General features: G+C 33.0%; 1 protein-coding gene across 1 annotated transcript in view; it reads left to right on the top strand.

Moving 5' to 3' along the window:
• The window catches only part of LOC145268688 (pre-mRNA-splicing factor SYF1-like), a 107811-nt gene that overhangs the window by 71283 nt on the left and 23849 nt on the right, over positions 1–12679 (top strand). Inside the window, exons 21-23 of the mRNA XM_080124200.1 lie at positions 121–178; positions 11911–12019; positions 12469–12575. Of these exons, the coding sequence (XP_079980326.1) occupies positions 121–178; positions 11911–12019; positions 12469–12575 (274 nt within the window). The remainder of the gene's footprint in view (positions 1–120; positions 179–11910; positions 12020–12468; positions 12576–12679) is intronic.

Here is a 12679-nt window from a genome sequence, read left to right as displayed (position 1 = left end):
TATTTATACATGTGTTACAGAAGATCAGAAAAACATTGATACCATCGGTTTCAAATCCAAAACAAAAGGGAATGAATAATAAAAAAATAAAGTACTATATTTTTTTTGTTTGATTTTCAGGTCAACTTTATGTCAGCCCAAATGTTGGCAGCTACAAACCCGAAAGCCGACTCAGCTGGTAAGTCGAAACTTTTTATTTCTTTCGTCTGCTCAGCTCTACTCTATCATTATTTTCATGGCAAGTGCTCGACTGAGCTCCAGTCTATGGTTCCCCCCTCTTGCCTTGTCGCTTGAAGAGGTTTCTAGTTACCTGTGACTGACTGAAACATGCTCATGAATGTGTAGCGACATATTAATTCTTATGTAAAACAAATAAAAAGTGTATATATATATATATATAGAAGAAGAAGAGGAGTTAGTTCTTCTAGAGCTACATCAGATTAAATAGAAGGTAAACAAAATTAATTTAAAATCATTTACATATGTTCTAAGAATTCAAAACAATAACTACGAGTTGTGTACGATCGTTTCAAAGATGATATCAACTTTATTCTTACATAATATCTTCATCAGGAGAGGGAAATAGTGACACTATCTATAGCATCGTAACCAATTAAATCCTAAGAAGCTTTTTCCAAAAATAAAAGATATTGGCTTCCTGAGACGAAATGCACCCAACATTTTTTCCTTCTTCCCATTTCCCCTTTCTCTTCTCATCTCCCCCACTTCCTGACTGGTTTTCTAACTTAAAATCTACCACACATTAGTACTGTAACCCCTTTCCCTCTCCCACTGCAAAGGTCCTGGATATGACCTTAAACTATATCCAGTGGTGAGGCCCCAGCTTGCGGGCTTTGGGGAGTGTGGAGCCACCTTTTAATTGCCATTGCTCTCAGGTCCACTCTGACCCGGAGTGGTAGTACCTGTTAGGGTCCCAACTATGGGTTAAATAGAAACCGACTTAAAAAAACAAATATATTCTATTAAAAAATTGTTCTTCAAAATCACTGGATTCGGCATTAAATAACCTGAAAAGGGTTGATATGTCGTAAAACAAAGACAACCAACCAATCCTAAGACGAAATGCATCTAACATTGATGCTTTTTGTTTTTCTACTTCGTTTTGCAAAACTTAATTTTGTTCTGCAAAACCGAAAACAAAACAACCCACCTTTTTCCCCACTTTCTCTTTCTATCTCCCCCACTTCCTGACTGGTTTCTTAACTTAAAATGTACCAAACATTAATGCTATAACCCTTTTCCCCTCTCCTATTGCAAAACTCATTCATGTTCTGCAGGGCAGGGAACAAAACCGATAAAATCCACTATAAAACAACCAAACCAAACACTACAAACTAGCGATTAAAGAAAGAGTTTGAAGAATAAAAAAACCTTCCACAAAAAAATTGGATGCAACATGAATACTATTTCCAAAATAACTGAATTTAGCATTAAATAACCCCCAAAAGGGTTGATATGCCGTAAAACAAAACCACCAAACCAAAAGTAAAACATCCTATTAAAAAAAAATAGATTTAAAACTAAAAGTTTAAAAGCTACAAAAACAGGAATGTTACCGTTAAAACGAGTGACCTTTTTTTTGCTCCAGAATTTGTTTTCTACATAGTAACCACCATTCTCAGCGCATTTTCGCCAGGAATTCAATGACGCATTTCTGCTTCTGATGCACGTCTATGACACCGGTTACTTTCTGAGAGTCTCTCACCATCAATATCTGCAATAGAGAGATGAAACTTTCAGGTCCAGAATGCATAAGTTCAGTCATCATAACAACGCAATTTGCAATCCCCTCTGATCGATTTTGGCAGAATAAAATATAGAAAGCATTAGTTTTGTAACATCACACACCGTCAATATCTGCAACAAGGAAGTGAAACTTTCAGGTCATGAATGCTTAAGTTCAGTCATCATAATTTGCAATCCCGTCTGATCCATTCAGGTGGAATAAAAAGATAGGAAGCATTACTTTTGGAATATTCCCTGTATTTGAATATTAAATTGGTGTCAATCCTCTCCTATCTTTCCCTTATGCTGACGGATATATATATATATATTGTCACATTTGGGCTGGTGCATCTGCTACTAGTCTCTCGCTCCTAGACAAGGTTCAAAAAGAGTCGCCAATCTGATAGGCCCTGAACTGGCATCTAAGCTTCAGCCTCTGTCCCATCGACGAAAGGTTGCATCCCTCTGCCTGTTCTACAAGTATTTTAATGGTGAATGCTCTGACGAACTGCAGACACTTGTGCCCCACCCCCCGACGTAGACACCCTCGACAAACCAGACAGTAGTGATCCCTAGATGTAAAAGATCTTTCTACTCTAGTAGTTTCTTCCCCAGAACCGCTAGACTCTGGAATTCCATTCCAAGTTCCTGCTTCCCTAACTGTACTGACATGCAGAAGTTCAAGTGCAATGTGAACCAAAATCTTGCTGCCCAACTCCCTACATAGTGCCCCAGTAGTCGCTGCCCCTGATAGTAGCCCCCTACACCAAAGTGGCAATGCGCCTTGTTTGGGATGAAAATGTAATAAAAAAAAAATAATAAATTTAAAAAAAAAATATATATATATATAGTCTATAATATAAATCTCACCTGTCTGTTTAAATGAATGAATGTTTGTATGTCTGCCTTAAACTTTCGACAGAGGCAACGGATTTTCACGAGATTGGTATCGTTTTGAAGCTCAACCCTTCGAACAACAAATATCAAAAAATTGGCCAAAAACATCAAGTCCTTCACCTTCAACTGGGCACTTTTCTACAAAGAGGGGTCACTTTTTTCGCCGATATTTTTGAAAGTCATCCCTTCTTTTCAATTGACTAGCCTTAATTTGAACCTATGTCACTTACGGTTTTGCAATGGGCGCAACAGCAAAGTTTTTTTTTTTCACATTCTTTTCCTCCTTCGTGGTATGGGTTCGAGCCTGCCTGCCTACTACCACTTTTGTATTTATTTTTTTTTTGTTTTTTTGCTCAACACACACCTCCAAACACCTGGGCAATGCTGGGCACCCAGGTTAGTTTTATGTAAAATGAACTTTGTGTGTTTCTGTGTGTGAGTTCATTACCAATGGAATCTAAAACAGTTAGGCCTATTTTTATGAAATTTCACACGAATGTATTTTATGTGTCTGGCAATGTTCTTAGATAGGTTTTGTATCAGAATGTCTTCGATGAATATCGATAATCAAAATAATCCACTGAAACGAGAAATGGGTGATTTTGACCAAAAGTAAAACCTTACACAGCCTAACATCAAAAGTGCATTTGAGAAGTTTTATTACCACACAAGCTGAAAGGCCTGACATATAAAATCAACAGTATTTTCTTTGATTTGACAGGGGATGCATTCGAAATGAATGTTTCTGTTTAGAGCACATCTGAACCATGATACTTGACTTTTGCATTTTAAACTTTCTACAGTGCAGTGTAGATTATAAGTCACTGCAAGAAGGCATGTGAAACTTCCACCTGGTGAACCACAGTGGGTCCCTAACTTGAGCAGACAATCGATTTAATTGAAAAATGGACGATTTCACCGATTTTGAATACAATAAAAGTATTGGGGGTGTGGAACATTCGTTGATCTTTGTTCAATCCTGGACAACATCAGGTCTCCCTGCTAGTGTAGGAATAAAGATGCAGTATAAAAAAGGCTTAAGTATATTTTAGTGTGAGGATGATTAATCGGAATCAGGAATCGAAAGGTCGGAACTTTTTGTTTTGTCGTTTCTGAATTTTTGAGATGAAGATTGGTTATTCGTATTATTTGGATTCATCCGACTACTGTTCTCATCTTGAGTGTGATTTTTTTACAACGTTTTGGTTGATGTAACCTCCAACCTTCCTCAGGAATTTGGACGGAATTTCGAGCGGAACCCTTTATTTACTTCATGGGGTATGCTCTTGTTTCGTCAGCCATGACTGGATAGAAATCCTAAGTAATTTGCAATTTTATTTTTCGTTCACCCACACTGAGAATTGAACCTTCAACTTTTAGGATTGATTTTTTTTCTAGTCATCTAACCACTATGCCACAGATCCTTGTTTTGTATATTTGAATGTGAAAAATTTGTGTTTGTTTTCTGATGCTAAGACAATTCTTTCAATTGGTTTTGTTTGTTTTTATTTGTTTAAATCTTAATTATTTATGGCTTGTATTGATGATTAAATAATATATCGATTTTAAACTCTCAGTATGGGTTTTAAAACTCTTGGTATCAGTTTTAAAACTCTCGGTATCTGTTTTAAAACTCTCGGTATCTGTTTTAAAACTCTCGGTATCTGTTTTAAAACTCTCGGTATCTGTTTTAAAACTTTCGGTATCTGTTTTAAAACTCTCGGTATCTGTTTTAAAACTCTCGGTATCTGTTTTAAAACTCTCGGTATCTGTTTTAAAACTCTCGGTATCTGTTTTAAAACTTTCGGTATCTGTTTTAAAACTTTCGGTATCCGTTTTAAAACTTTCGGTATCTGTTTTAAAACTTTCGGTATCTGTTTTAAAACTCTCGGTATCTGTTTTAAAACTCTCGGTATCTGTTTTAAAACTCTCGGTATCTGTTTTAAAACTCTCGGTATCTGTTTTAAAACTCTCGGTATCTGTTTTAAAACTTTCGGTATCTGTTTTAAAACTCTCGGTATCAGTTTTAAAACTCTCGGTATCTGTTTTAAAACTTTCGGTATCTGTTTTAAAACTCTCGGTATCTGTTTTAAAACTCTCGGTATCTGTTTTAAAACTCTCGGTATCTGTTTTAAAACTTTCGGTATCTGTTTTAAAACTTTCGGTATCTGTTTTAAAACTTTCGGTATCTGTTTTAAAACTTTCGGTATCTGTTTTAAAACTCTCGGTATCTGTTTTCAAACTCTCGGTATCGGTCTTCAAACTCTCGGTATCGGTCTTCAAACTCTCGGTATCGGTCTTCAACCTCTAGGTACCTGTCTTCAAACTCTAGGTACCTGTCTTAAAACTCTTGGTATCAGTTTTAAAACTCTCAGTATCGGTTTTAAAACTCTTGGTATCGGTTTTAAAACTCTCTGTATTGGTTTTAAAACTCTTAATATTAGTTTTAAAACTCTGTATTGGTTTTAAAACTCTCGGTATCAGTTTTAAAACTCTCTGTATTGGCTTTAAATCCTCTCGGTATTGGTTTTAAAACTCTTGGTATCGATTTTAAAACTCTTGGTATCGATTTTAAAACTCTTGGTATCAATTTTAAAACTCTCTGTATTGGTTTTAAATCCTCTCGTTATCGGTCTTAAAACTCTCTCTATCGATTTTAAAACTCTCTCTATCGATTTTAAAACTCTCTCTATCGATTTTAAAACTCTAGGTATCGATTTTAAAACTCTAGGTATCGATTTTAAAACTCTAGGTATCGATTTTAAAACTCTAGGTATCGATTTTAAAACTCTTGGTAATGGTTTTAAAACTATCAGTATCAGTAACACTAAGATAATCCTTACAAGTGTATTTTTATGTTTGTGAAAATATACGCATATATTACATAGATTTCTGCAATAATCAACCCCCCCCTCCTCCAATATCTATATATAGAATTATATAATGAAACAGAATCGGTAATTGTATCGGAATTGGAAAAAATCTTGGAATCGTCCCATCAATATATATATATATATATATATATATCAATATATATATATATATATATCAATATATATATATATATATATATATATATATATATATATATATATATATATATATATGCTATAAATAGAAATGACAGTAAAAGTACTGAAATAAAACTTGATCCTCATTCAATCCTGGGCAACGTCCGGTCTCCCTGCTAATATAGGAACAAAGATGCATTATAAAAAAAGGCTTGAGTATAAATGAATAACGTATTTGTGGCAAGTATGAAACAACATTGAAAAGAATTGCTTGATTATCATTTACAATTTTGGGTGTGGCTTTCTTTTCTTTTTCTTTTTTCTTTCTCTTTTCTTTTTCTTTTTTCTTTTTCTTTTTTCTTTTTCTTTTTTCTTTTTCTTTTTTCTTTTTCTTTTTTCTTTTCTTTTTCTTTTTTTTTTCTTTTTTCCTTTCTCTTTTCTTTTTTTTTTCTTTTTTTTTTCTTTTTCTTTTTTTCTTTTTCTTTTCTTTCTTTTTCTTTTCTTTTTTTTTCTTTTTCTTTTCTTTTCTTTTCTTTTTTTTCTTTTCTTTTCTTTTTTTTTTCTTTTTTTCCTTTTTCTTTTCTTTTCTTTTTTTTTTTTTTTTTTTTTTTTTTTTCTTCCAAACTCGTTTTGTAATTGACATCATTATCAATTCAATGCCCGGTTCATATACCGACATTTTTTTTTGTTGTTGTTTATTTTGGGGTGGGTGAGTGAGAAGGCACTACTTATCAAGACCTGGAGGCCAATACGGATTAATACGTGTGGTAGGTAGACAGTGAGTGAGGCAACCTGATTGGTAATGGTGAAAATTTGATTATTTAAGAGGGCGGCTCAACAAAAACTTATTTACATTAGACTCGAAAACGGTCATCACTCGTATATCTAATATATAAAAGGCTATATGTCTGTTTCCATATTTTTCAACTCTTTCTCCTCTGAAACTAAAAGTCGCAAAAGGGACCTCAAATGATTGGATTTTTTATGGACTGTTCTTTTACGGGTCTTTACCGGGTTAAAATAGTTTTTAATGGGTCAAAAACGGGTAAAAATTGAAAAAAAAATCGTTATACATTTTGTTCCCTCATCTTAGTTTATTTTTCATTTTTACTCAATTCATATGTGTGTTATGTCGGTACAGTGGTAACGTCACCAGCTTTGAATGCTTCAGTTTCGATTCTAGCTGATGGCACCTAAATTCTTTTTTTTTTCCTTTTTTCTTTTTTTTTTCCTTTTTTCTTTTTTCCTTTTTTTTCTTTTTTTTCCTTTTTTTCTTTTTTTCCTTTTTTTCTTTTTTTCCTTTTTTTCTTTTTTTCCTTTTTTTCTTTTTTTTCCTTTTTTTCTTTTTTTTCCTTTTTTCTTTTTTTTCCTTTTTCTTTTTCTTTTTTTTTCTTTTTTCTTTTTTCTTTTTTCTTTTCTTTTTTTTCTTTTTTCTTTTTCTTTTTTCTTTCTTTCTTTTTTTTCTTTTTTCTTTTTTTCTTTTCTCTTTTTTTTCTTTTTTTTTTCTTTTTTTTTTCTTTTTTCTTTTTTTTTCTTTCTTTTTTCTTTTTTTTTCTTTTTTTTTACTTTTGAAATCCTGACTCTATAAAAATATTTACAAAATCTGGGCAAATTAAAATATCATATTTAAGCCTATTTTACAATCGAGCCAAGCCCCCCTCCCCAGTATGCTATAAATTAAAATGACAGTAAAAGTATTGAACGTGTGGAACATTCATTGATCCACATTCAATCCTGGGCAACGTTGAGTCTCCCTGCTAGTATAGGAAAATACTAGCAGCCCCTCTGCATTTTGTTCTGTAGACAATTCTAGGAAAAAAAACTCTGCTCATGGAATTTTCGTTTAATTTTAGATACAGATAGAGTGAAGAAAGTTGTTGACAGTTGTGGTAGCTAGACAAGTATTTGTTGTGAACGTTTTACAAGGGAAGAGGTACGATAAATTGAAGCTCAGCCGAGCAAACCATACCATAAAAGTATCAACAGAGCAGAGATATACTTGCAATGTCTCTTTTTTTTTTCTTTTTTTTTTTTTTTTTTTTTTTTTTTTCTACACAGTGATCACCACTTATCAAGGCCCAGAAGCCACTCAGGGATAAGGGTTATTACAACATTACGTTAGTGTGGAGATTTGATGAAGTGTTTAATTAGGGTGCGGTTCATTAGGAATTTGTTAACATTGGACTTGAAGACATCCAAGTTGTAGGCCGGAGGGAAGCAGGCAGACGGAACAGAGTTCCACAGGCGTGCAGTTCTAATCAAAAAAGAGGATACAGGGTGAATGTCTTTTAGGAATTAACTTCCAAACTTATCTCTAAATTTTGGTGCTTGTACAGAAATCTCCCTGTATTAAAAAACAAAAAAAAAAAAAAACTCTGTATGATATATGTATGTGGTGCCTTCAATAAGTTTCCAGACTTTTTCATATGGGCACGTTTATTGATAGTACACGCACGAAACTCTAGTCCCCTTCGAAGTAATCTCCTCCGGCTGCAATGCACTTGTTGTACCGTTCCAACTTCTGGAAGTCCCCATGGAAATCTTCTTTTGTGAGCGTGTCGATGACCTTTGTCGCAGCATCTTTCATCTTAATTGTCTCATAACGACAGCCTCCTTTGAGTTTAGAGAATAACCAAAAATCACAGGGAGCAAGGTCTAGACTACAGGGAGGGTGAGGAACTGTCTTGATGCTAATCTTGATCAAATAGTCTGTGACAAGGGTGGAACACCTTTGAGACAAACTTCGCACAAATCTTCCGCATTTCCAATTCATTGTGAATAATTGTGTGTACATTTCCCACACCGACATCAAACGGTTCTTATTTATGAAATTCTTTATTTGGCCAATCAACTCCGATGTTCTCACTTTCTTACTCCTCCCACACCACTCATTATTCTTCAGACTCCCTGCCTTCCTTGAATCTCTTATGTCACTCAAAATTTGATGCTCGCTTCATGCAAGATGGTCCAAAAGCAGTCTGAAGCATTCCATACGTTTCTGTGGCATTTTTTCTGAGTTTAAAACAGACTTTTATTGCATATCGTTTTTCTAAAGTGTTCTCACGTCCACATTGCATTTTTGAAATTCACCAGCTGTGACAATCAGGCTTTAGTAGGGTGTATTCCAATTCCTGCTGTAGCTGTTCATTTGAACCTAAAGTCATAAAAATTAGTCAGTCCTCTCATAAAATGTAAAGCAATAACATACTATATTTTCAAGAGTCTACGACAATTTTAAATGCCTATACAAAAACGTCTGGAAACTTATTGAAGGCACTTTGTACCTGTGACAAAATAAAAATATCATATTCCAATAATCATATAAATTGATCAAGTAGTTTTATTTTTAAATAAGTCAATATTTATGAGTATCACAAGAGCAGCTGTCCTGTCCGCCATTTTAAAAACGATCTAAAACAAAACACAAAGGCAGGTAACTCAACGAGCCAAACGAGATTCATGTTGTAATGCCTATGAATTCCCATTAATCGTTCAGAAATGTTTTTCTTTTATAAAAATGAAACTGCTTGATCAATTTAGGTGATTTTTGGAGTCTGGTATTTTTATTTTGTGACGAGTGCATATGTGATGTTGCCGTTACAAACAAACGAAGGCAATAAATAAATGAGTCTGCATTTTTTCTTCTTTTCCAACAAAAGATTTTTTTTATTACCGTTATAATTTTTTCGACACCATTAAAGTCCCTCTTTGCCACACGTTCATTTTATCTGGCACGTGTTTTTCTTCCGACCGCATGCCAGTATTAGATAACGACTTCTCAGCTTTGCATTTACGCGCACATTTCCTTTGACGGTGGCTTTCTTTTCTGCCGAGCATGTGCTACACTTTTCTTTATCTTTTGTAAGGCGCCAGCTCGCGCGCACCTGCTAGTTTGCATACGTCTATTTTTTCCTTACAGCTGCTGCTACTATTTTCCACTGCACTTGGTTACACATCATACATTTTTTTCTTTAGTTTTGTATTTTTTTTTGTATTTTTAATACAAGGGTATTTTTGTATTTTTAATATGAGGGTATTTTTTATATTTTTAATGTAGGGGTATTTTTTATATTTTTAATGTAGGGGTATTTTTTATATTTTTAATATGATGGTATTTTTTATGTTTTTTATGTAGGGGTATTTTTTATATTTTTAATGTAGGGGTATTTTTTATATTTTTAATGTAGGGGTATTTTTTATATTTTCAATGTAGGGGTATTTTTTATATTTTTAATGTAGGGGTATTTTTTATATTTTTAATGTAGGGGTATTTTTTATATTTTTAATATGATGGTATTTTTTATGTTTTTTATGTAGGGGTATTTTTTATATTTTTAATGTAGGGGTATTTTTTATATTTTTAATGTAGGGGTATTTTTTATATTTTTTATGTAGGGGTATTTTTTATATTTTTAATGTAGGGGTATTTTTTATATTTTTAATGTAGGGGTATTTTTTATATTTTTAATGTAGGGGTATTTTTTATATTTTTAATGTAGGGGTATTTTTTATATTTTTAATGTAGGGATATTTTTTATGTTTTTTATGTAGGAGTATTTTTTTGCATTTTTAATATGGGTGAATTTTTGTGTTTTTAATATGGGCTATTTTTGTATATTTAATATTGGGGGTATTTTTGTATTTTTAATATGGGCTATTTTTTATATATTTAATATTGGGGGTATTTTTTGATAAAAACCTTGTTTTCATGGAAACATATTTGGAGATAATGAACATAATTTATATTCGACAATACACAATTATTTCCCTTTGTTTCGAATAAGGGAAATACTTTTTTTTGACAGGGGAAACACTCGGTTTACTTAAAAATAATCTAATATATAAAAGGCTATAATGTGTGTCTGTTTGTCCGTCTCCATATTTTCAAACTCTATCTCTTCTAAAACTAAAAGTTGCAGAGCGGCACTAGGGGCCTCAAGTGATTAGATTTTTTATGGATCATTCTTTTATGGGTCTTTAACCGTTTAAAATAGTTTTAAAGGGGTCAAAATTGAAAAATCTTTATACATTTTGTACATTCATCATAGTTTATTTTTAATTTTCAATTGATTCGTATATGTGCCACGTTGGTACAGTGGTAACGTCACCAGCTTTGAATGCTGCAGTTTTGATTTCAGTTTCGATTCTAGCTGATGGCACCTAAATAATTTTTTTCAAGTTTTGAAATTCAGGACTTTATAATATACAAAATTCGGACAAATTAAAATATATTTAGACGTATTTTATGACCAGGGTTCTAACCCCCCCCCCCCCCGCTCGTAAATAATTGTAAAAAAGCCAAATAAATAAACACTCCTGGACAACACCAGGTGGGAACAATTTTTGAAAGTCAAACTGTTTCAAAGAAAAGACCAAATTCGCGAAATTTAGCTTCAAAAATGGCATTCTGGCAACTTTAGACAAAAAATATGAGTGACCTCCCTTTGATGTAGTCTCGTTTTCGAATATCATTATAATAAAATATGATTGTTATTGTGATAGTGTGAGAAAGGAACTTGTAATAATTTCTACATGCAGCAGTTCTTCACCAAAGAAAGAGTCAGCGAAACATTACGTAAAAAAGGGAACATTCAAAAGAAACAGGGCAAAAAAAACATTATTTGCCAAGAGGCGCTGAACTGAAAGAGTAAATTAAAAATTGTCTCTTACAATGTGATTTTATTATTTATATTGAACTATGTAGCACAATATTACTTCTAGACATTTATTATTATTTATTAATTTATCTCATTTGGGTTGAAAATACAATGAACACCATTTTTATAAAAATGTTAAATTCCTATTTGCTGTGTACAGCATAATTCCCAGTGGTTCACCAAAGTTAAGCAACGTTGAACCTGGTCAGTACTAAATGGGTGACCATTTGGGACTTCCAGGTGCTGTATGTGCTCTCCGCTTATCTCGGCATTGTTTCCAGTCGTCCTGGTCTTCTCCTTGCCACTGAACTCAAACAGTGCCGATTCAGGAGAGGTGTGGTTAGGGATTGCGCAACCCTTGCCTCATAATTGTACTATACTACCACCTAACATTCATTAATCCTTATCCTTCAGTGGCCTTTGGGCCTTGATAAGTGGTGATTCCCAAGTAAAAAAAAAATCACTAATTCATTTATATAATTCTAAAGCTAAATTCATATTTAAATAAATGACAAGAAAATTCCTTTTTGATACATGTTTTTAATTTGTTTTTATCGTTTTTTTAATACGTTTTTTATTTGTTTTTATCTTTTTCACAGCCGCAAGGGAGCAAAATGAAATGGCTAAGCTTGAAGAAAAAGCTCGACAATTGGCGGAAGAAGCTATCAGAGACAATCCCAAACCAGACAAAGGTATATTGTTTGTCAGGTACGTGGATAGTTTTTTTTTTTTTTTAATCTTTTTATTTGAAGGGAAACCTGCTGTTATCTGGGTGAAGGGAATCCAATATCGTAGGAAAGTAAGTGGTGACTCCCTTGTAAAAAAATATATATATATATATATATATATATATATATATATATATCTTGCTACCACCCACACAGTGATTTAAGTGGTAATGGCTTGTGTAGAACCATTCACAATTTTTGAAACAGCCGATAACATCAGCTGGTGCAAAATATGCCACGGAACTAAATATATATATATATATATATATATATATATATATAATAAAGTTAGTCTCTTCATTGTTTCTTTGTTATTGATAGCTTTCTTCCTACAAAATCAGTGTTTGATTAAAACAAGCAAGTAATGGATATAAATAGCAAAACTGATCTTTCGGTCACATCATTTAATATTTTTCTTTTCTCTTTCAGGAGTAACACGACTGATGAGGAGTTGGGCGTTCTTACGAAAACGTCAAATCCTGAGGAGATTAATATCGATGAGGATTTCGATACGGATGAAGAGGAAGAAGTGGAAGGTAAGGAGATTTTCGTTTTTTTTTTTTGTTTTTTTTTTTAAACGCGCATCGCTCCAGACAAGGCATAAAGCCACTTAATGTAAGACGCTAATTACAAAAATTCG

The sequence above is a fragment of the Euprymna scolopes genome, chromosome 44 (genome assembly GCF_053919585.1).
Source record: "Euprymna scolopes isolate OS-2025 chromosome 44, ASM5391958v1, whole genome shotgun sequence".
Classification (NCBI taxonomy): Eukaryota; Metazoa; Mollusca; class Cephalopoda; order Sepiida; family Sepiolidae; genus Euprymna; species Euprymna scolopes.
This window is presented reverse-complemented; position numbering and strand designations above follow the sequence as displayed.